This window comes from Populus trichocarpa, chromosome 17 (genome assembly GCF_000002775.5).
Source record: "Populus trichocarpa isolate Nisqually-1 chromosome 17, P.trichocarpa_v4.1, whole genome shotgun sequence".
Classification (NCBI taxonomy): Eukaryota; Viridiplantae; Streptophyta; class Magnoliopsida; order Malpighiales; family Salicaceae; genus Populus; species Populus trichocarpa.
The window spans coordinates 12,322,059-12,346,824 of NC_037301.2; the positions used below are offsets into that span (position 1 = coordinate 12,322,059).

The 24,766-nt window shown below is 33.0% G+C and overlaps 4 protein-coding genes across 5 annotated transcripts; 1 reads left to right on the top strand and 3 right to left on the bottom strand.

Annotated features, from left to right (window-relative positions):
• Positions 1 to 956: 956 nt before the first annotated feature.
• On the top strand, positions 957 to 7,509 carry LOC18099480 (uncharacterized). 2 transcript variants are annotated; one of them, XM_024589129.2, is made up of 6 exons: positions 957 to 1,478; positions 1,598 to 1,930; positions 2,033 to 2,100; positions 2,259 to 4,097; positions 6,255 to 6,384; positions 6,580 to 7,509. In XM_024589129.2, exons 2-6 carry the CDS (start codon positions 1,720 to 1,722, stop codon positions 7,311 to 7,313), a joined length of 2,982 nt encoding a protein of 993 aa, XP_024444897.1. In that variant the 5' UTR covers positions 957 to 1,478; positions 1,598 to 1,719; the 3' UTR covers positions 7,314 to 7,509. The 2 variants fall into 2 exon arrangements, with proteins under 2 accessions (XP_024444897.1, XP_024444896.1); XM_024589128.2 differs by having other exon boundaries at positions 957 to 1,930.
• Positions 7,510 to 8,047: 538 nt separating this feature from the next.
• On the bottom strand, positions 8,048 to 9,157 carry LOC18099478 (uncharacterized). The gene has a single exon (XM_024589130.2). The coding sequence runs from the start codon at positions 9,025 to 9,027 to the stop codon at positions 8,302 to 8,304; it is 726 nt and encodes a 241-aa protein (XP_024444898.1). The 5' UTR covers positions 9,028 to 9,157; the 3' UTR covers positions 8,048 to 8,301.
• Positions 9,158 to 13,375: 4,218 nt separating this feature from the next.
• On the bottom strand, positions 13,376 to 14,302 carry LOC18099477 (uncharacterized). The gene has a single exon (XM_006383372.2). It carries the CDS (start codon positions 14,300 to 14,302, stop codon positions 13,376 to 13,378), a length of 927 nt encoding a protein of 308 aa, XP_006383434.2.
• Positions 14,303 to 18,955: 4,653 nt separating this feature from the next.
• LOC18099476 (zinc finger protein 6) lies at positions 18,956 to 20,062 on the bottom strand. Its single transcript, XM_024588843.2, has one exon. The coding sequence runs from the start codon at positions 19,834 to 19,836 to the stop codon at positions 19,117 to 19,119; it is 720 nt and encodes a 239-aa protein (XP_024444611.1). The 5' UTR covers positions 19,837 to 20,062; the 3' UTR covers positions 18,956 to 19,116.
• Positions 20,063 to 24,766: the final 4,704 nt, after the last annotated feature.

Consider the following 24,766-nt stretch of genomic DNA (forward strand, 5'->3'; position numbering starts at 1 on the left):
TAGTAGCAGTGATAATATTGGAAGTAATAGTAGTGCTGATAACAACAACAACAATAATATATAACGGTAAAAATGGCTATAACAATGATAATAATAACGACAATAGTGATAAGAATAAAAATAATAGTAATATTAGTTGTGGTGGCGGTGATAATAATTATAACAACAGTATTAACAATAACAATACTAATAATTACAATAATAAGGTTAACAATGGTAATAATAGTGATCACAATAATAACATTAATAATAATAATGATAATATTACTTAATGATAATAGCATTGATGATGATAGCTGTAGTAACAATGACAGTAGTAACAACAACAATAATAATAACAATGAGAATAATAATAGCTATAATAACAACAATGATAATTCATCATTCAATGTTAGATTTATTGAGAATTAAGTTCCATCGTTTATATATGATATTTTTGATCTAGTATTCCGAGTTACTGGTTTGAAAAATTTACGTAGCTTGACATCTTTTTTTAGTTTTTATTTTATATATTTTTTAATTTTATCGCTCAATATTAATTTTTTAAAATAAAAACAATCATTTAGATTTTTTTTATATATTTTATTAAAGACTCACGTCAGGTAAAAATCCAAGATAAAAGATTTAAAAATTTCTCTTTTTACTCTAGTCGATAACATTATAATTTTTTTTTTTATGATCTTAATAATTTTTTTTATATATTTTATAAAATAAACACCGACAAAGCAATCAATAGTGACTTTATCATCGTGGACGATGATTTCCCTTTTTTATTTTTAGCTATTTGTCAACAAGTCATTAATAATATTTTTTATTTAAATATTTTTAATAATAATATAGCATGACAGTTGATGTGATTAATCTCAATGTGGCATGGTAATCTCTATACATCAAAGCCGATTCAACAGTGAGAAAATATCTTAAGAGCAACATCATTCTTCCCTTCTATAATTTACCAAAAACAAATAATGGTAACCAGCTAGCTGTCTTGCCAAAAATCTACAAGAAACTGTGTGACATGGAAGAGAGCATTGGTCACTTAGACACAGACACAGCAGTATCTATAGCCTATGCCGCTCTCTCACGTTTGACCACCTCCGTGAATCACTAGACTGCGCGTGCGTCATCTCCTTCTCCCTCCCTCTCCCCAGAGACGAATGACCAGCCCTTTTCATAGCTCAGAAGCAACAGAACAGAACAACCTTTTCTTATAATTTTTTCACTCTTTCTCTGATACGAAACATTGTCAGTCCCTCTCTCACTCCCTCGAGCTTCATTTTCTTGGTCTCTGCGCACAATCCAATCTCTCACATGATTCTCTCTTTCTTTCACGTCTTTTCATTTTTTATTCTCCGTCATCAACATCTTTCATTCACTGATCTTTCCCTTTCTTTGTTCAAGAGAATCACCTGTTGTTTACTTTAAGACATGTAGATAATATAATACTATTACTACTATTGAGTAACGGAATAGTACAGGTAGGCCAATCTACTTTTTTTCTCTTCTCTTTCTAGTTTCTACAGTCTACAGGGTTTTCTTGGTTGTCTTCTCTTGCTTTCTCCTGTCCTTTTCACTCCTTCCCATTACATCATTGTAGGGCGTTTTGGTTTTTTGCTCACTTGGTGTTCTATTGCTGTTTTGGGGTAACTTAACTTGGTTAGCTACATTGCATTGTTTTGTTGGAAAGAAGGGGTTTTTTCACATGGGTTTGCCAGATAGATGGTTTTTGAGATTTGGGTGTGTTTGGTTTTGAAAGAGAGCGATTTTTGGTTTCTTGGAGAGATGAATGAAACAGCAGGGACATGTTTAGCGATAACAGAGAAAAAGGCTCATAGGCCTGGTGGCTGTGTTGGTATTTTCTTTCAGTTATTTGATTGGAATAGGAGGTTTGCTAAGAAAAAGCTCTTCTCCAGGAAATTGCTTCCAGCAGGTCAGTACATTTATCTCAAAACCAAAAATACCCATTTGACCAAGAATCCTTAAAATTTGATTGCTCTGGTTGTTTAATGCCTGTGTTGTTGCTGCTGCTCAGCTCGTGCAAAACAGCCATCAAAGAAGTTTGGAGGGGATGAGAAGAGGCCCAAAACAAAGCTCCACCTGGTACGCATTTTGGTTTCCAAAGTTGGATCTTGATTTTCATAGATGTTTTTGAGGGACATTTACTTTTATCTAACTAAAGAAAGATTTAACTTTGTGACTGAGCTTAAGTTGTTTATTCTGTAGTTTATTGAGGGTTCTTGTCTGTGCTTTAAATGTAGATTGCTGATGAGAATAAAGGGGGTTTTCCAAATGTAAAGAAAAATGAAAATTGTAATGGTGATATGGTAGTGCAAAAGCATGAAATGAGAGCTCCTGGTTTGGTTGCTAGGCTGATGGGCCTTGATTCTTTGCCAGCTGCTCATCGAGATAAGCACAAGAAAGTTTCAAATTCTGTTGATTGTGATGTTACAGAAGAGAAATTTGTTAACAAATGCCGCAGTGGATCTGATAGGGATGGTTTGAATGTGGTGAAAGGGAGCGAAAAGGTTGAATCTAGGCCTCAAAAGCTTCAAAAGACAGGACAGTTTGAGAGACGAGCAGTGACTAGGTTTGGAGCTGAGGCCTTGCAAATGAAGGGTGTTTTGTCAAGGTCTAGAAAGCATCATCATCCAAAGCTTGCACCACCAGTTAAGAGTCCGAGGAATTCCTCTTCCAAGAATGCATCTAGGACGTCTAGGTTGATTGATGCTGCTACTAGAATTTTGGAACCTGGGTTGCAAGCTACCAATAGGGCAAAAAGTGCTCTTACTTATTCAAGTTCTGTGAATTATTGTCCCAGGGATGAAGTGTTGGCAGAGGAGATTGGAATTATGTTACCAAACATTGTGAAACAACAAGATATTGAAGATTGTAACGAGGGTGCGGGTAAATCTTTTATAGGGCAAACTTCTTACAAAAATTGTGGTAATTTGTTTGACGAACCCAATTTGAAGGAGCAGCAGTTTGTTTGTCCATCCACGGGTTCAAATTATTTGTCCTCCCATGAATCAGAAATGACCAAGCCTAGGTTACCCACATCCACTCCTGATCAAGAAAGAAATGTAATTTATCAGAGACATTGGGACCAACAGTCCATCGCTGTGAAAAAACAGGATAACACTCGTGTACCAAGTCAAACCATCACAGTTATCAAACCACTGTCTCAAGAAGGTCAATCACAGCGGCAATCGAGAAGCCAGCAGTGCAGACCTCAACAGCAAGAGTCATCTTTTATTACATTTAAGCAGAGGATCCAGACTCAAAATGAGATATTTGTAAGCAGAAATAGAACTCCATCAAGGGCCAAAATAAATAATCTGCGAAGCAAGGGAGCTTCATCATCTGCAAATGCTATTAGTGGGGCTACAGATTTTGTTGCTTTGAACAGAAGAATAATCAGTCGTGGCCGGCCAAGGGCATCTACCTTAGCTGATAATTCTATAATTGACAAAGACAGAAAAGTTTGCAGCAGACGAGATGATTCCATGTCACAGCTTAGGAGCCCAGTGCGCAAGAGGAGGACAGTCAGTGTCAATGCTCAAGTTGAAAGTACTGGATTTGCTAATCCAATGTCTACAAGACAAAGGAACACCAAGTCTGATATAGTGAGTAGAAAAGAGGTTGCATCCAGCTCTCGCTCCATGGACTGTGCATGTATAAAAAATGGATCACTTAATGGAGAATGTAATAAAAATAATTGCTGTAGGGAGGATGATGTCGCATCTTTTACATTTAATTCTCCATTGAGGCACAAAAATTTTGTTTCCTTGGGGCTGAAAGAGAGGAGTCACCAAATTGATAAGAACGCTTCTTACCAAAGAAGGAGGCTGGTGTTGGATGAGAATGATGGCAAAACATCTTTGCAGAATAAATTGCCATTGAAAGGAGATGCGCTTAGCACTATTTTAGAGCAAAAATTGAAGGAATTAGCCTCTCAAGAAGAGGATGAATTGATAAGTGGAGGCAGTCACCTGAAGAAATCCACTGCAATGATTCTTCAGGAGCTAATATTCGCTTTAACTGCAGATCAGCCTATGTCTCCACATGCTCATGTTTTTAATGCAGACAAAACTTGCGAGGTTGGTTTTCTATCTTTTGGCATCGTGATGTCTTTTTTATTAAGCTGTTTATGGTCCAGACATTGTGTTCATATTTACTTTTGGTTTTTGACTTGACTAAGCATCAATGCTTAAAACCAAAACTATGGCAATGTCATTCCCCCTCTGATATTGGTGCCTACATTAGCTCTACATATTTGATATTACACTATTTTGAACTGTTTTAGCCTGTACGCCTGCGTGGAGAAAACTGATTCTGGGGCTTCCTTCTGTTGGCTGAAATTCTTATACAATTGGCAAAATCAAGACAAACAAAACTGAGAAATTAGTGAAATTGTTTAATGATTGCCTTTTCATTCGAGGGGTTCTCAATGAATAACATCCCATTGCTTGCTGTCTTTGTTTTATAGTTAGAGTTAGGAAGCTTGCCAAATTTGACTTTGCCGAATAGTAGAGTTGCTGTTTGAAATTTGTATACCATACAGCGCATCTTGTTGATAGTAGTTGTCAATGGTTAGATGTAGGGCTTTTGAAGTTGAAACTCTTTTGGTTTTGTCCTCATTTTTCTATTTTCTATTTTCTATTAAACAAAATAAGTCCCTGTATCTATTCGGTTCAATGAAAATGTTGGCCTTTCCTTTCTCCCTCCCTCTCAATTGGTTTCAATGAAAATATTGGTTTATAATAGAGATTAGGTTCAAAAAGTGCAGTCCAACTCTCTAGAATCTACATTTTCATAGCCAATGTCATGGTAACTGAAGTCCAGCAACTTTTTGATTGTTGAATATCAAGTATCAAATTCCAATTAGTAAAAACTATATAGGTTTTCCTATTTAGTGTAGGTTTCATTATTTAGAGGGATTTCTTGTTTAGTATGGATTCCTTGTGCAACAAGCAGCAGGGTTTCTATAACCTCTACAAATAGAGGTTAGTAATATAAGAAGTTTTTGGCCCTAAGATTATTAGAAGACTCTTGTATGAAGAATTGAAGATTTTGTTGCATGGCATTTAAAGCATCTATTTGAGTGGTTTTATTGAAGGGTTTTCTTAGGAGGATTAATTGAAGGGTTTAATTTATCGAGAAGTTTATTTTCTTGGAAGGGTTTCTTAGAAGTTGTACTGTTATTTTAATAATGGTGGAAGTTTTTGGATGTAGGAAAATTAGCCGAACCATGTTAAATTTGTTTATGTGCTTGTTTATCTATTCATTTTCTGGGTTTTCACAACAATGATTAAATATGGGAAACAGGCAGCGGACTGGTGTGGAGAATGTAAGATAAAGAGGGCATTTTTAACTAAGATAGAGTGGGTAGAGCTGGTGATTGAGAGTTGGGTATAAATTAAAATGTACAGAATATGAATTGAAGTCCAACGGTTTGTAGGTGCTCATTCCTAACATATGTTACTATTGGATGTGGTGAAGATGGTACATCGTAGGACAAAGCTAATAGAAATGGAGTGAAAGCATTTGTGGGAATTGAATAAGCTTATAGGTAGCATCCAATGATGTCAGAAGGCAAAACATGCTTTGATTGAAAGTTTGCAAGGCAAAGGGATGTCTTAAATGGTGTTTTCTATGGTTCACTGAAGTGATCGCCTCAGCAAGCAAATCTTCAAATTAACATAATGCATTATTTGATGGTCGCAGTTCAAAATAATATGACTGCACTGAGACATTTGAATTTTAGTTATTGGCTGCAATGATAAGCTGCCTTTTTAAGTATTTTGAGGCAATGGGGAATGTTCGCATTGTCAAAGAAGGTAGAGATCTTGTTGGAGTTGAAATGCATAGACAGAACAGAAATACTAGGATTCATGGAACTAATCCTAGGATTTCAAGGTCATATTGAGGCTAAGAACCCTAAACCTGTATGCTATGATTATAAATGGAATTCATGTGGTGGAACTGGTGAAATTGTTGAAGTAGTTGCAATGTATGCCAATGTTACCAAATTCTATATTGAACTTCATATTTGGCTTAAGGTTGGCATTATCATGAAATTAACATTTGGCTTTATATGAAGCTAGATTTTCCTTGATGGTGTTTTATGTTCTAGGTTTGTGATTTTTAAAATAAATTTCTGGTTCATCCCTTACATTTATGCAATGTTTTGTGTTTAATGGACCTTGGCAATTTCTGGACCTTACAAATCTAGCTTGTGTTATTACTCTGCTCAGAAGGAAGGAAAAATCAGGAGGAATTCAGTTGGAATATCACTTGATGGCGATCATCTTAGTCCTGGATCTGTGCTTGAAGCGTCTTTCTCAAATGACAGTTGCTTTTCAAGCAGTCTGGATGATAGTTCAGGTAAGAAAGTTGAATTTTATGATAATGCAGAATGAGGAAACTCATGAGCATTCTTTTATGGAACAACTTGGAACCTTGAATATGAATTTTCTGAAATAGATAAAAAAGTTATGTTTTCATTCACCACTATTTAATCTAATCTTATATCAAATATTTTGAACTCTTTACATATAAAACTTTGGCCTGTGATTCTAGGATGCAGGATGCTGCTAGACTCCATGGATTACTCCTATGATCAACCACAACCAGTAGTCACTCATGCTGATCTTCTGGATTGTGCAACCTCTTTGATACCAGGGAGAACAGGTAGCAGGATAGCTACTGATCTTCTCAACCATGTTTCTAGGATATTACAGAGCATCAATCTTGCTGGTGGAGGGTTAACTGGAAATCAGCTCAGTCATGCCAAGGAGGTTATCTTGAATACTGAACTCTTGTTTGGTAATGCAACTCTATGTAATTCAGATAGAATGAAGAGATTTCTCATCGGTTCCCTTCTGCTTGATGGACATGAAGCTCTTGCTGGTGCCATGTGGAAAAATCTTAATTGCCTTCTTGGTTTTGAAGACAGCAAAGATGGTATTCAACTCAGACGGTTTCTTCTTGATTGTGAGATTGAATGCTTAGATTCAAAATACAGCCGGTACTGTTACTCTGGATTCAAAGCATGGAAAAGAGTACCTTCATGCATGAATGTAGAGATGTTGATTCAAGAGATAGGTGAGGAGGTAAGAAGGTGGTCAGACTTTGCTGGGATGATACCTGATGAGATAATAGATTGGGAGATGAGTCATTCCTTGGGAAAATGGACAGATTTTGAAATTGAAGGATTTGAAACTGGTGCAGAAATTGACTGGGACATCCTTCAGACTTTGGTTGAGGAAATTGCTGTTGACCTTTGGGAGTGGTGCAGGGTGGATTCCTTTTGAGGTGTGGCTAACGTACTGGAATTTGTAGGTGTACTTTGTTCTATTATGATGCCACTACTTAACCTGTGTGTACCATGAGTGGCATTTTTTTTTGTCCAAAACGACGGGTGGTGTTAATTTAATAGGGCTCTTAGATGTTGTAGATGAGCAAGTATTTTTCAAATGGAAAAGCAGCTTCAAATGGTCTTCTGCGTAATTTTTCTTAGTAGTTGCTATCCTGTAAGATTTGATCACTTTGTGAAACCCATGAAAAAAAAGCACTGTTTATAATTAGGTTTCACACAAAACAACCACTTTTCCTGCGTTCTTCTCCAGATCAATTACCGAACGTTATTTTCCCTATACAAGGCATACCGAGACCAAGTTGCTTCATGGTAAAGTCACAGGCATGCCATTTACACCTTCACAAATGCATCTGTTAGAAATTCTCTCTTTTGGATTCAAACCTGAAATGGTATTGGTAGCAGACCTGCTTGTTTTTCATGCAATTGTGTGCTTCCATATTCATCAATTGCTAGTTATAAGCAGCAATCATTAGAAAACATACAGGACATCGAGGCAAAGTTTGGAAAATGAACTCAAGGTTCCATTTTATGCAGTGAACTCTCTCTTAGGATGCTTGTTGGCCGTTCCATTAAAGAGTGTCTTCTTCCCCATGGCTTTACAGCCAAAAAGGGAAGGAAGAAAGAAAACAAAAGAAGAAACCCAGTTGCTGTGCAAATAATAACAAGCAATTTTATCGTAGAAAGACAAAGTATCTCCAGTATTACTTATTATAATCATATGTAAAACATGATTATATCCAGAGCTTTACAATCACAGATCCCTAATCAACAACCAATCAAAGAATACAACTTACAGAAATAGCAGTAGCAGTGATAAAAACTTCATCAAATCAAATCCAACTAGGAAAAGAAAAGAACGAAACCCAATTTAGAGATCAACAAGTCTCACAATAATTAAGAAACTGCAACAAGATTGATCAAACTCAAAACTGTCTATACCCCAAAACAGTCTTGCCAGTACCAATACCTCTACCTCCTCTGTTTCCTCTGTTTTCACCATTAATAGCATTTGCTGCAGCCAAAGACAATCCTTTCAGCTCTTCAACACTTACATAACTCTTCCTTGCCATTAACAACCCACCATTCCTTTTCTCTCCTGCATTAGCAGACTTACTCCCTCTCGAGTTTGATAAAAGCCCATTATTCATTTTCAGCACATTCTTTGAAGGAGGTGTCAATTCCTGCCGTGGCTTCCGGTTTTCTTTCCTTAAAGTAGCAGAGAAATCAGGCACAGATTGAGCCAAAACAGAGAGCCCTTTTCTTGAATTCCCCAAGTTTTCTTGAAACTTCACTTGTTTCTTTGGTGGGGTTCGTTTAAAATCATTCTCTTCACATTGTTGTTGCCTCAAATTTTCTAGAAACTTCACTTGTTTCTTCGGTGGGGTCTGTCTAATATCGTTCTCTTCGTATTCTTGTTGCCTTAACATCTTCATTCTTAGCTTTGTCTCTCTTAAATCGGCATATGCTCCGTATCTTGGCCCTCTTTCCATGATATAACTCTCTGTAGTCAGCCTTAAAGGCACCGGATGATCAGAATCTGCAGAATTTTGAGAGAGAATGAGAGAGATAGGATCAAGGGCTTGAAAGAGAGATTGCATACTAGGGTTTTGTTGATAGGTTTGATTCAGAGAACCGTTAGTATCTGCCATTGTTGATGGGTTTGGTTCTCTGTTTTTTTCTGTTCTTTAATTCTTGTTGGTAGTTTCAAGGTTTCGAGTTGCTTAAAGAATTTGATTTTGCAACGGTCAAAAAAACAGAGAGACAAAGGGAAACCCTTTTAGGTTTTTGTTATAATAGTTTCCCACTACAACGTTATTGTTGAGGTGGGTCCCTTCTGAAAAGGGATTAAAGTTGTTGAATCACATTGGATTCTAGATCTACCGTTTGATTCTAGACGATGGTTTTGACTGGTGTTTTGTGGTGGATCAAGAGCCATCCATTTGTGGGATCGAAAACAGGATCATGGGAAAGGTTCATTGAGTTGAAGATGATGTTATCATTTGATTTTGGGTACAGAGTTTTTTTAATTTTTTTATCCATTTGCAAGAAAAAAGCAAAAGGGTTTTCTTTTTTCCATTATTTTTCTGATTTTTGTTTTAATTAAAAAAGATGTCATCACCAATGGAAAGAGGCTATTCCAAGACTTTACACATGGCAGGCAGCCTGCTGCATTGGATACTGCCGACATATTGGATTACAAATCCACCGGTAATTTAAACAGATGATCCGCTGCAAACCATGATTACAAGAATCAATTTACATCAACTCAGTTTGAAGCTCGAGTTGATTAAATGAGTGAGCTTCAACCTATTTTTTTTTTTAAAAACTTTTAAACTGATGTTTCAAATTTAAACTGATGTTTCAAAGCCTTAAGAAAAACATTAAAGATATTATTTTAAAAAAATAATACATTTTTATTTTTCTGACATCAGGTTAGTTATTAAGGATTTATTTGAGATTGTAGTAGTAGTAGTTGTGATTCAAAGTATTTTTTATTTAGAAATACATTAAAATATATTTTTTTATTTTTAAAAAATTATTTTTAAGATAGTATCTCAAAATGATCTAAAAACATTAATTTTTAAAAAAATCTATCTTGATTTTTTTAAAAAAATATATAATAAAATTGCATGTCTATGGGATATGAGAAAGGAGATTAAAAACCTAAGGGGTACAAGAATCTTTTATAGAAGCATCCACTATTAATATATATATTAAAAGTCCTTCACATTTAAATGTAGCAATGAACAGGTTTATTGCTTTGATCTTCAATGATGTTTTTTTTTCAACCTCAAACTTAGTTTTTTTTTAATCTTTTAATATTATATTTATTGAATATTAAATTTTATAATTTATTTCAATTTACTTTTTATATAGTTATTTTTATCTCATTATTCGAGTCGTGAGTTTTGTATATTAACCATGTCGACTCGAGTTTTTTTTGTCATTTTTAATCAATTTTTTTTTTCAATTTGATCTTTTAACATTTGGTTGATTAGGAATTGAGTTTCAAATTTTTTTTTTATAAAGTTATCATGATCTCATAACTCGAATTGTGATTTTTACGGGTTAATTAGATTAACTCGGGTTTTTCTTTTTATCTTTTTAATTGATTTTTTTTTAATTTCATCATTCAATATTGAATTGATAGAGAATTAAATTTAATAATTGTTTTTTCTTCCTATAGATGTTATCAAGGTCTCATTGCCTGGTTAACAGATTAGACAAGTTAAATCAAGTTGATCTAATATGTTGTCATTTTAATTTTTTTAAAATATCTTTATTTTTTAAGTAAAATTATATTTTAATCGGTCGTCCGAGTTATTTTTAGACCTACTAAGTCAACTAGATCACATTAGGTTAATCCCCTTATATTTCAATTATTTTCCTACTAAAAAAACACATCAACAACACCTGTATATTTTTTCTTACATCCAAGAAAATTTTGATCTGACCTATGACATGTTTGGCAGGTTAACCCGAGTTGACTCGATTTATTTTTTAGTTGAATTTTGTTTTTAATTCATCATTTAACATCAAATTGATTGAGAATTGAATTTAATATTTTTTTTATTTGATTTCTATAAGGTTATCAGGGTCTCATGATCTAAGTATAAGATTTGACAGGTTAACCCGAATTATTTCAAGCTGCTTTAATATATTGTCATTTTAATATTTAAAAAAAAATATCTTGATTTTTTTTAAAAAAATCAAACTATATTTTTATTGACTGTCCAAATTATTTTTAAACCTGTCAAGTCAACTATATTACATTACTTAAATTCTCATATAATTGTTTTTCTACTTAAAAAAAAATATATTAACAGCATCTTAATTTTTTTTTTTTTGGGTACTTTCAAAGAGATTTCCATCCGACCCACAGCCAGGCAATGATCTAAGTACATGCGACACCATTTCGTCGTTTTCCATATGCTTGCAGTGACGTAATCCTTCACTGCATTATCCAAATATTTTCTTCAATGGCAATTTGACGTCGATGAAGGATTCTTATCCAATCAGCTTGAAAAGGACCCAATCTTTAGGCTGACGGAGAACGAGACAAAGGCAGATTTTTTTGTCCTCAGCCGTATCAGCCCGGCCGTCCATGGCCTGTCTATGATTCAATCATATTAATCTTGCATAGAAATTATTAAAACTGTATATGTTTTATTCACGTGAGAATTTGCTGAAGAGTTCAATTCAATCATACCAATAAACCATCTAATTAATGAGCTCTTTAAATTATAAAGTATGAACTGCCAACAGGCAAGAACCAAGGGGAATGGCCATAAACATCATAACAATCAGAGAATCTTGTGAGCTAAGTAACTACAATTCCTGCTACTTAAGCACTAAAAAAGACTTGAACTTTTCACAAACTAAAGCTCCAAAAAGAAAACCCATTTCCATTAATCTCTGAGCTGACAAACACAATACAGAGAGAGAGAGAGAGAGAGAGAGAGAGTTAAAACATGGTAAGTTCAAAAGGAGAGAGAAAGAGATAAGGCATTCCATATTTGAAACTCAAAAAGTAAAGCTTGGTAAAGAAGAAATGAACTAACCCTTTATGTGTTTTGGATACTTTGGATACAGAGATAAACTTAAGTTGCTTGGAGGAAGAGAGAGAGCCAATAAATCAAAGAGCTCAGCTTTGAAGCATAAACGTTGAGTACTAGCTGCTGGCTTGTAGAAGCTGTAGCCGGCAAGTACAGGCTTGTTGGTTTTAAAAATCTCTAAATAGCCACTCTTGAATTATTATGTAATAAGAGGTTTTTAACAATAATAAGTGGTTCTTCATGTGATTTAATATGGATTTTTAACTATTCTTCTCATTTAATATATATTTAAGTTTTTTATATGAGTGGAAAAGCATAATTAAATTATTTGTGTTTTTATTTTATATTATATGCACTAAGATTTTTAGCTTTGAGTGATTCGTTGGTGATGATGATAACGAACCATTTTTTAAATTACTGGTGCCACTTGAATATGGTATAAAAAATTAACGAAACCATCTAGTAGGGACCTAGTGGTAAGAACTTGAGACTAAAGGGTTTGTTTCCCTTGTGATTTTAGGTTCGAGCTCTGTAGTTGCTAATATGATGATCATTGAAAATTTATATGGTCGTTAACTTTAGAGCTCGTGGGATTAGTCGAGGTGCGCACAAGTTAACCCGAACACTCACATTATTATTATTAATAATAATAATAAATTAAGGAGCTGTAGAATGAAATTATTAATTATCCATCAAACATTAATTAAGTGCATGAAGTGGTCATGTGACTTTCTCAACCTCTAATAACAATCAACCACGTATTTTATTGTTTTTAATATAGTAATAGTTTTTGTGATTATGATTTAAAATTAATAGATTTAAATATGTGTTGGGTATTGAAGTTTTTGTGATTGCGGTTTAAAAAAATAAATTTAAGAAAAACACTTTTAGATATAATTTTAAAAAAATAGATTTTTAATTAAAATTATTATGAGATGAAAAATAAATAAAAAATAGGTTGGCATAAATAAAAAACAAGTTATTTTAACTCTTATAAAATTAAAATTTGAAACTTAATTATGTGAAGGTCAGTGAAAAAATAAAAATTATTTTGCTCAACAAACAACTTCTTTTATAATTAAATAAAAAATAAAAATTATCACAATTCTAAATTAACAGACATAAGAAACTATTAATGAAACAGTTTTTTCTTTTTGGGTTGATAAAAAAAACACAAATTATCACAGTATCAAAGGGAAAAAATTTTTTTACAGTGGGCAATGGCTCCGGCCTCCGACCACTCCATGTGTATGTAATCATATATACATATTAAAAAAGAAAAAAAAAAAAGAATAAAAGAAATGATCACACAAACAAACAGAAAAGTTAGCCTAGTTGCTGTGTATCTCATAAGTTTACAAATCCCAGTAAATACAGGTTGTTTGATTAGAACAAGGTGATGAGAGGAGGATTAGCTCTATTATACAGTCCAAAGAAAGAATCACCCAGGGTTCTTACAAGCACAGATCAACAGTGAGAACTCAGGCCTCTCTTGTCCCTTGTGCTCCAGATTCTTGTCTTCCTCCTCCAGCCATAGCCTGCTATCCAACCCGCTTCTAATCCTGAACATGAAAACAGCACACCCAGATTCTTCCTTAAAGAACCATTCATGCAAATCCCACATCACATCCACCAGTAAACCATCCAAGAATATTATCTGATTCCCTCGAAAATTCCACCTTAATCTCTTCACTTGGAAAATCTTCTTATCATCAATCCACACTGACAATACTGGGTTCTTTGATCCATCTTCTTGATCTCCACCACACTTTATCAAGATGTCATGAGCCTTTCCTGTATCACAGAATTGTGCCTTGGTTGAATACATTGTCTTGCCTGAGAAATGCTCACTTCGAGAAACCAATGAGGGCCTCGGTGATGGCAGTCTTGTCTTCGAATAGTTTGTGCTGACTTCTTCAATATGATTGATATCTCCAAGGACTAGACCCAATTCTGAGTCCACCAAAACAACAACATAAAACCCTCTGATCGGCTCAGGGCCTGCATCAAAATAAGCAGTGGACAGATCCCAAAAGACTTCAATCTTTGAATTGCGAGATTGGAATGCGCTGGTGCCTTTAATTTCTTGAAGCTGGTGGCCGGAATCAGCACCTTTTCTTGAAGGAGAAGAGACGTTATCACTGCTAATATTGATGTTGAGGCCTTGGAATATGAATTTGTTGCACCAAGTGAGGGTGATCAAGAGGTGCTTTTGAGGGGAGAGTTTCACTTTGTATGTACAGGAAACTGTATCTGGGATCGAAGATGTAATGTTTGGGGAGACATAGGCCTGGTTTGAAGGACCTGAGCAATATGAATCGGAAACTTTGATGGCATGTTCACTGTAGCAGGTCGCTATACTCCTCATTGATGATAGGTTGAAGATACTTTCCTTTCTTTTCGTGTGGCTTGTGCCTATATGGCTGGGGGTGGTGTGTGGGGGAGGGGAAGGTACCCTTCCTTGCCTATGATGTAAGAAACTGGAAAGTTTAACGTGGCTACACAAACCACGTTGGCTATGGCAATGAAGAGAAGAGGAAGATTGAAGGTGACAAAAGAAGGGCACTCTTCTATGTGTTTCACATGTTAACCATCCTTTATATCTCCTACCATATTTGAAGAAGACAACCCAACGAAATTAGAAGCCAAAGCACTTGCCAGGATACTAAACGTAAAGCATCTAGCATTTAATACCATCTTAAATCTGCATTGATAAAAATCAAAAGGGAAGACCAAAAACTTATTTCTCCGATTCAAATGACAGTTCATCAGTGCCCATCAAGAGAATTAATGGAGTAATTATTCAGAGGCTGTTAAGAGTTGACCTCGCTAATAAAATAAGAATCGAACATGTTAACCTTTCCCTTTTCATTTTGGTACCTCCAATACGATCGTCAAATATAATAAAGGATAAGGAAGAGGTATAGAGCTAGCCAGTGTAGATTTTGCTTGACATCTCAATTATTTTTTATTCTCTCCACCATTAACAACATAAAAAAACTAGATTAATGGATTCAATGCAATGAACTAGCTCAAGATGTGTAAAGCCAACACAAGGAGGATGTTGACAGACAACGAGACTTGGGGATAAATTGTCAATTAGATAACATGGATGGAGGTGTGATGAAAGCGATAATGATGAATTGATGACAGTGATTGTTGGACCCACGGATTAAAGATAGGCTTTTCGATTCACCTACTACAAACCGAAGACAGCCATGAGTACTTGGGTTCCATGTTACTGTAACCTCTTGTGTTCTTGGCATAATTAATTGGTTATTGCTGCCTTGTTTCAGTTGCAAATACACCCTTACTTTTCGTTTTTTAAAAGGGTACAAAGTACGAAATACAAAAGACAATTGAGCTTCTCAAATCTCTGTTCCATGAAATAAATCTATCTTCTCGTGGTGTTCAAGACGACAGAACAGGGAGATGCCACTTGTAAGTCAGCTTGTGTTTTGGGTTAGGGAAGCACGCGTTATGGATATTTTGTGTTTTTTTTTGGATTAGCACCGTTATCCAGGCCGAGGCCCAACTGTTCCTGCGATGAACAGACTCCCGGCAAGGAGTTTCCTGCAAATACATCACAATTAATTCATAGACTTTACCAACTTCAATGGCCTCATGAAATTGTCTGCACTCGGCAAGAGTTGAACCTGGAATCTTGAACAGAAACACATTGTTAAGTCCCAATTCTTCTTCGCTAGGCCAACTTTACGGAGTCGCATTATTATAAAGAAACCAAAATTTAGTTAGAATTATGCCCATGATAGAAAAAATAAAATAATTAACGTTATGGGATTGTTTATTACAATTTCTGTTTATAAACAAAACTATTACTTTTTTTATTTTAAAAAACTTAAAAACCCAACGGTGTTAAGGTTTTGCCTTTTTTTTTAAAAAAAAAACAAATTTTATATTTTTGTTTTCAAATTTTTTTAAAACAAAAGCAAAAATTGATTTAAACAGGCATAAGATACCAAATAACTCGTGCATTTATCATTTTGTTTTTTACAATATTCATCAATTATATGTTATTCATCATTATGTTACTTTAGTTTGATAGAATGAAATCAAAATATACAATAAGCTATTAAAAAGAAGTATAAATCTTTAAAATGGTGAAAGCATGGATGTAAGATTTGGATTACAAATCGACAGAATAATTAAAGTTAATAAAAAAATTATTTTAAAAAAAATCTAAAATAATATATGTTTTTTTAAAGAAATGTTAATAACTTTTTATTAAATAACGGATTGACTCACCATGTCTAAATCAGATGAATTCCAGTTGATTTTTTTAAAACTCATACATAACTAAAAATTAATCAACAGTCTTTTATTAAAAAAATTGTGTTATGTCATGTTTAATAACATGTAAAATAGAAAAACATATTTTAGTAGTTGCATGAAATCTGAGAAAATTGTCTGCTTTGATAACTATACTTTAGCTTTTATTCTATTCTCAATCTTGAAATTTTCTTTTAATACGAGAGTCTCAAATTCTTGATTTATTTATTTATTTATTCCAAACAAGTGGTATGGTCAGCAATTAATTGTTTGTAGGTGGCATTAGGGACCAAACTGACCACCACAGAGAGTCGAGGGACTACATTACCATCTTGAAATACGAGGTCTTAGCGTAGGACAAGAAAATTCAAGACTAGGACTCTTAGATGGCCAAGTGGCCAAGTGGGAGTCCTACCAATCCACGAGTAAGTTCTAACCATCTAGACTTTGTATAGCTATAGTAAAAGTCAACCTTGAGGGATCGTGCCTTATGTAGCATGCCTGCCCTAACCACTAAGCCCTACCGGCACTCCAGCCCTATAATCCTGCGTAGGTGATCGGATCCATCCCTTCGATTTTGCCATCATTTCAAGAAATTCTTCCTGCTCAACCGTCCTGCCACCAGTCTTGGCCCCTAGGAGATTGCTTGCTGGGAAAATCAAAGGTCCGATGAAATGGAGACACAGGTACACTCAGGACACGTGGAGTAGATTCCTTTCCACAGAAACTGGTACATCTGGATATTATTTTTCGAGATCGATCGGAGGAGTGTATTTGTTCTTTTTATGCAGATGGGACTTCAATTCAGGCCCCAGTTCTTAAAGGATACATCCAAATGTTTGTAAATTAGAATACAAACAAGACCAGGTAATTAATGGCCATTTTTTGTTTTTAGCGCATTTTTAAAAAGTACTGATAAAATAAGATAATTATAAAAAAATGGATGAATCATACCTCTCACCGCTATAAAACGTGGTTTTTATATTTTATCATTATTTAGAATAACAACATATAACAAAACTTTTTAAATGAGTAAAAGAGAGAACAAAGAAAAATAACGAAAAACAAATCTTGAAAAAACACCAAAACTTCGATTATACTATCACTGATATCATTAAAAAATTTCAACAAACCAAATCTAAAAACACTAAGGGTCACTAGTGATGACCCCGAGTGGGTTACACTTTTTACCAAAAACAAATGAGTCACCCTTTATTTTTGGAAGATAAAAATGACCTATTAGGGTTACTGTTTGTGACATTTCTTGATATTGTTGGATTTGTCTCCTTTTGATTGTACCAGTCGTGTTGTAATCGGAATTTTAATGTGTCTTCGTCATCTTTTTTTTTCCCTCTCTCTCGTCTCTCATTTCTCCTGTCAATTTAATTTTTTAATTGAAAGTCGCTATTCTGAATAGCGTCAAGCTATAAAAGTTATGTTTTTTAATTGTGACATGTATAAATTGTGCTATTTTATCAAAAAAAAAATTATTATGCTATTCCATTAATATTTTTAATTAACTATTCTATTTAAAAAAATTTAATTGTACCAGTCGTGTCGTAATCGGAATTTTAATGTGTCTTCGTCGTCTTTTTTTTTCCTCTCTCTCGTCTCTCATTTCTCCTGTCAATTTAATTTTTTTATTGAAAGTCGCTATTCTGAATAGCGTCAAGCTATAAAAGTTATGTTTTTTAATTGTGACATGTATAAATTGTGCTATTTTATCAAAAAAAAATTATTATGCTATTCCATTAATATTTTTAATTAACTATTCTATTTAAAAAAATAAAACATATACTAGATATTGGTGTTTATTGTAGATAGAACTCTAAGTTAATTTTTTACACGAGAAAAAAATATGCAGGTATTGTGAATATATATATTTTTTACATCATGAAAAGCTTTAATTAAAAATTAAAAAACAGTGTGTGTGTTTAATGAATAAAATGAAAATTATATGAATAAAAAATCATAAAACAATTGTTAAAGTTAACAAAAGACTTATATGGAAATAAAAAATGGATTTTCATTAAAATCATAATAACATGTATTATGTAGAAAAATGTAGTTGTTAACATAAATTCTCTCTTTTTTATTAATTTATTTTTTTACTAGAAATATTTCTATCTTTAGCCATGCTGTTTATTACATAGAAATTGTAAGCAATTAAAATCAATACCCAAGAACTCTTAACAATTTGAAATAAGTATAAAAAAGTTGTCCCTTTAAATTGTAAAAGAAAATTAATATTGAGGACCAATAGTGTAGATTTACGCGCCTCGTGAAAAATGGAAAAGAGTTTGTCGTGTATTGTCAAAGTCCATTTTGGTCATCGTTATTTTTATTTTTATTTTTACAGCCATAAAAAATCCTTCACCAAAGACTTGACATGCCTTGCAAACCCGAAACAATTCTCAACACCCCTGGCACGTGATATCTTGAAATTTAAAGAGAAAAAAAAATCCAACTGATATTTGAAACTCTAGAGATTCATTGATAAATATATGGGATTAAAACTCCAGAGATATCCTTCTTATTTCATAAAATACCAAATATTTACCCATTAATTGTTATTTGTTCTTCCTTTAATTTCTTTTAATAGTTTTACTTTTATAATGCTGAGACTTGAGCTTGATTTCTATTAAAATTTTCACTTTCCTTATCGTTCCTAAACGCCAAATACAAAGGATGTCCGTTTAATGGCTGCCAATATATGAAAGCATACACGACCAAAAGAAAAATTTGAAGATGAACTATATATAGTAATTCTGGAAGTTGGAAAGTGTACCGCCTGCAACTTCTAGGCTTTCCTTCTTCATATTTTTGAGGAAACCACAGCACAGATTCATTACAAGAGAGGCTAAAAATAGATGCATATCTGGTCCAAGACCACTACAGATGCAAATCCAAGCCTAATCCCTTGTGACGGTGATGAGGCTCAACATCTTCTCTAGCAAATCCACTCACAGGAAAAGCTCTAGCACGAAGCCCAGCCTCACTGCAAACCAAGTTGCTCTTTCCATCCAGACACCTTCCGGGAATAGAAGGAGGCCCGTTAAGGTATCGGCCGTCACGCGACATGCGGCCCAAGTAGGACTTGTAAAACCATGGAGGAGAGTGGGCGTGTTGTTGCCTCGCTGCTTCCACCGGAACCACAGCCGGATCAAGGAGGTGCGGTGGCGATGGAATAAACGTCGAGAACATGGAATTTGGTATGGTAACATAGGAAGCTAAAGCCAGGCGGCGGGTGGCTTGCATTTGTGCACGTTTTAAAAGCTGCCTTTCTTTCTTGTGAGCGTTTTGATGACCGCCCAAGGCTTGAGAGTTTGCAAACTCACGGTAACAATATTGACACTCATATTTCCTCCCTTTGGAGGATTGGAAACTACTCTCTGGTTCTTGTGACCCAGATGGAGATTTGCTTGAATCTAAAGGTACGGTAGGGGTGTTCTCTGAAATGTTGAAGCCAAATAGTTTTAGGGTTGTGTTGTTGCTAGTGATGGTACTAGATTTTGTGAGACAGCCAATACTATCCATGAGAGAAAAAGAGAGAGCCTGCCTGCAAAAAAGAGTTCGAATTATGACGATCAGTGAGCTAGGGGGTGATCGCATATGTGTGCGAGTGCTTATAAAGGATATATAAAAAGGTTAAAACAGTAGTGTACGTCTAATCTATAGAAAAAGAATTTGATCGAGAAGCTGAGACATGAAAAGAAAGGGAGCTTTAGTTGGTTGTGAAAATCGCATGGACAAGAGGAGGAGAAGGCAAGGACTATTCAAGAAAATCACCACAGCAAGAAAACTAGAACCTAAACCTATATATAGATTATTATATAGCTTGCCCTGAAGGGGCACCATTTGCTCCTTGTACGTATACAATAATAGAGAAGCCAGGCTCTGCGACGATTGACTAGCTAGCTCTCATGTAATATAAGCCAGGCTTAGAATAACGAGGGTATTTCCTTTAGATTTGAGAGATCTAAATATATTTTTAAATTAATTTATAATTAGATTTTATATAAATAAATCAAAATATACCTCCTAACATTGATAAAAAACAATAACTTTTTCTTTTAAGGTTTTGATACTTCTAAACTCTAATGCACTTAACGGTGTATTTCTATAGATAAAAATCTATATTTTTAGTGTGTTAGCTCAGGGAATAAAAGTCTATATATGATGTCGATATGTTTACTTCAAACAAAAACTTGTAGCACAATGCATATAATTTCCTAGGTATTTCTATATGTGACAACCTTACTTAACGGATAAATTCTATGTTTATTCTTAGTCCTATACAAATGAATTTTCTCAAATAAAATAAGGTATATTTAGATATAATTTTTAACTTTTATTTGACTTGTTAGTTTGCTTTTCATTAATACAATCCACACAAGTTTCAAAGTCGGTAAAATCAAGAGTACTAAATATCTCAATATTATTTACTAATCTTTTAATTTTCTCTATGGTAAGTATCTTTTAATTTTCGTTAATAATACATATTTTAATGCCAGTGTGAACATGCATTAAACTTTAAGTGATATTATTTTATAAATTAATATAATAAAAGTTATCAAATAAAATATTATTTCCAACCCAATCATATTTATAAAATAAATTAAGAGTTTCTGAAAACTTAATGGAATATTCAAAAGGTACAAAGTTCGTAAACTGAAATCAAATTTTAAAAAAACTTGAAACATAAAAAATCATTTTCAACTCCAAAACAAAACCATTACTTAGAGATTAAACTTAAAAGCATGTTCTTATAGCCTCCAATGTGAACATGTTACCGAGAAAATTGAATCCCACACTAGCAAAGATCAGCAGAACATGACTTTAACACACCATGTTTCTCAAGAGTATTTTGCTAATTGTTCATAGTATCTATAACCGTAGATTTGATGCGTGCTTAAATTAATAATTAGTTCGAGTCATCAAAGTTCAAACACTTCACCTCAAATAAAGGGGTTAGCTTAGAAAAATGAAACCTAACCTGATTTGTTGAGGAGAAATTAGTTCTCATCCTTCAGGGTGGAAGGATTGTCAAACAGGAAGAAAGATGGAGGGAAAGAACGGTTCCCATAATTGTTCGAGAGTGGACGAGGGACCACCGGGACAATTTATGCATGCCATAAATCCTGGATGTTTGCGTGATTGACGTTGAAATCTAGCCTTTATTTATTCAGAGAAGATCTCCTCGTATCTTACTAGCTACCACTATTTCTTTTTCTTTTTCTTTTTATATTATTATTATTGAAGCTAATATGGCTGATAATGGGAGATTATTGCTTAATTCCGAATGATTATGTTAGAGGAGCACGAATGCATGTCGACAATTTGTGTGAGATTGTGAGATTAAGAGATTGGTTATTAAATTTGTTCCAGCTGTATAGATTAGTCTGATAGCTTGTCAATTCAGAATTTATTTTAGGTTGAAATTTAGATTTATTTATTTTTGCATTTTAAAACTGCTTATGAAAAAAATTAAATTTTTTTTATTTTTTATTTGTTTTAATTTAATATTTTTTTAGTGTTTTTAGATCATTTTGATGCGCTGATATCAAAAATAATTTTTAAAAAATAAAAAAAATCATTTTAATATATTTCTATATAAAAAAAACTTTAAAAAATAATCACAAGAACACTCTCAAAACAGACTCTTCATCACCTTAACTATTTAAAATAATATTATTTTAAGGTAGATTTAGTAAACTCATAATTTAAATCTTGGATTGAATTAGAATATCCGATGTCACATCTTGTTACTGTAATATACTTGAATTAACGATAATATACTTGAATTAACGAGCAATATCTCTCTCCTCTCCTTTTGTTTTGACACGCATGAACGGGAATTTGGCAATAATGTTACTTCATCAACTAGGAGTACTCTCGTGAATATTCACCAAAAACAAATAAACATTGGCTAAATCCAACATATATCATGTTCGTCTTCATTTTATTTCTTTAATGGGTGTCCAAATAGTGAAACTAGCTAGGTCCCCAACTTTTTAGTTTGTACTAGATAAATGTTTCACGCAACTTTGCAGGACGATTTATTTTTTTATCAATATGAAAAAAATATTCATGTTATATCAATATTTTAAAATGAGTTAAGAAAATATAAAATTGTGGTAACTGAAACAGATTATGTATATTATCATGGCAATGCCCTGAAAACAAATAAAAATAAAATAACCATAAATGAAGTATAAAAGAGTAAAGAAAATAAAAGATCATAAAAATAAGAATCGAATCTAAAACATCATAACATAATAAAAAAATCAAACATGCAAAATTTTACAATGTGTTTTTTTATATAAAAAAATCTCAGATGTAAATCGAAAAATTTATGCATGTATCAGTAGACAATGTGTTGTCTGAGAATCCCTAGAATCCGGTTATTGCGGTTGTCGGAAAAACAGGGATCCTAGATTTTTATACAAACAAATTCATTTTCAACTTATTTTTTTTACCTAAAACATCTAGAAAACACCATATGAACTTTGTTAAATTAATCTATGGCCTTCAAAAACATAAAACCCAAAATCAATCCGAAACTCAAAATCTTTCCAAGCTCAGATTTGTTTTTTAAGACACTTTCAAGGTCAAAAACTGCCTCATCATAACTCCCCTCATCATAAGAAATCATTTGACACAAAAATCTACCATTTTGGTGGCCGTAATCGTCACCAACAATAATTTTCTATTTCTACGCCGTAATCCACTATAAATGACTAAAAAATGAATAAAATAAAATTTGGTATCAAAATTGATCTTTTAAAAATTAAAGCACCGATTACCTAATAGCTAAAAACCATAAGGGACTAAAATGAGCTTTTATAACAAGTTTCAAACTCACCACTTTTTTACTTCAATCCTTTTTTTTAATTCAACCTTCCTTTCTAAAAAAATATGCAATTGAATGTTAATTTAGATTGAAAAGGGTTAAATTACATAAAAGAAGTTGAAGGATCAAAGAAAAAATAAAAAAAGATATTATTTCAATTCACATGTTATAGGAGAAGGTGAATAGTGATGTTAAAAACTAATATCTTTTAGTATATTGTATAATATACTAGTTTCCTGGCCGTATTATATTGCATATAATATCCAATTTTTTAAACGTAAATAAAATTATTAGACATGAAATAACTATTTAATTTTCTTCTGGTTATATATCTAAAAATATTTATACGAACATTTATGATATCTATATTGAAATAGAAGTTCAAAATATTATACAAGTAGGGATAATGGGACATTGATTTATCACATTAAAAGACAAAATAATAAGTGGAAGAAACTACAAGTTTGTTAAACAATTAGAAGCACTTTCTATCTTAGAAGTATCCAATGTTCTTCTGTCTCCATGAAAAAAAGAGAGTTGTGTGACGTTTTATAGACTTATTACGCTTCATTGAAACTTCGTTTTCACTGTATAACAAGCATCAATGTGATGTTTTTCAACGACGAAATGTGGTTTGAACTGTTTAGCTAGTCTAGTTGGATTAATGAGTTCTCTGATTTCAATGTTCATATATTGCTTTTAATTATATTGAAAAGGTGGATTTAGTCTTGTGACACGAGAACTAATTAATCTAAGATTGTTCTTCACAATAATACTAATTAGGTACCATGAAATTACGAAAATCAAGATTTATATATAATAAAACTCCTCTTTTATCTTTAAAATATATTTAATGTTTGGAAATTCTCCTTATGGTTTTAAGAATACGACGGAAAATCTTGGTTATAAAAAAATAATTTTTAAATTCTCAAACTCTTACGTTATATATAATGTTTTTAAACTATACACTTGAATTAACGAGTTCATTGTGATTAAGAAAGATATTTGGTAAATGTCAGTGTTGATAAAAATGAATAGAGAATGGCATCGATCATAATCTTGCTTATAAGAAATAATTTTTAAATTCTCAAACTCTTACGTTTTATATAATTTTTTTTAAATTAATATGAATGTCCGGGTTAACTTGCGTGTACCTCGACTAATTTTACGGGTCCTAAAATTAACGATCATATAAACCTTCAGTGATCATTATATTAACAATTATAAAATTCAAACTTAAAATTATAAAAAAAATAAAATTTTTAATTCTAAACTCTTATCATTATATCATAAATTTAAATTATACACTTGAATTAACGAGTTTATTGTGATCAAGAAAGATATTTGGTATATGTCAGTGTTGATAAAAATGAATAGAGAATGGCATCGATCATGCATATCATCTTATAAATAAATAAATAAAGAAATTAATTAATTAATTAATTAAACCTGCCAAAAGTCATCATAGAACGTCAAATTAATGTCTCGTCATGTCTCTTCCTTGTAGCTACAATAATGGTACGGCTGGCTTCTGATAAACTTCCCCATTTGTTGCTTTCCTTAATTAAAAACCACATGACATTTGTCTGATCTGCCTAGTACTGCCTATCTAGCTGGATGGACCTAGTTTAAAGATATATAATAATTGACCTAGTGTTCTTTACTAGCAACAAGCAGTCATCACGACGA

What these genes read in the sequence shown, in the direction of transcription:
- LOC18099480 (XM_024589128.2), top strand. Translation starts at nt 1,720, where the DNA reads ATGGTTTTTGAGATTTGGGTGTGTTTGGTTTTGAAAGAGAGCGATTTT. An exon ending in CCAAAACAAAGCTCCACCTG is followed by an intron (nt 2,101 to 2,258) that starts GTACGCATTTTG and finishes CTTTAAATGTAG; the next exon opens with ATTGCTGATGAGAATAAAGG. An exon ending in CAGTCTGGATGATAGTTCAG is followed by an intron (nt 6,385 to 6,579) that starts GTAAGAAAGTTG and finishes CTGTGATTCTAG; the next exon opens with GATGCAGGATGCTGCTAGAC.
- LOC18099477 (XM_006383372.2), bottom strand. Translation starts at nt 14,302, where the DNA reads ATGAGGAGTATAGCGACCTGCTACAGTGAACATGCCATCAAAGTTTCC.
- LOC18099478 (XM_024589130.2), bottom strand. Translation starts at nt 9,027, where the DNA reads ATGGCAGATACTAACGGTTCTCTGAATCAAACCTATCAACAAAACCCT.
- LOC18099476 (XM_024588843.2), bottom strand. Translation starts at nt 19,836, where the DNA reads ATGCGATCACCCCCTAGCTCACTGATCGTCATAATTCGAACTCTTTTT.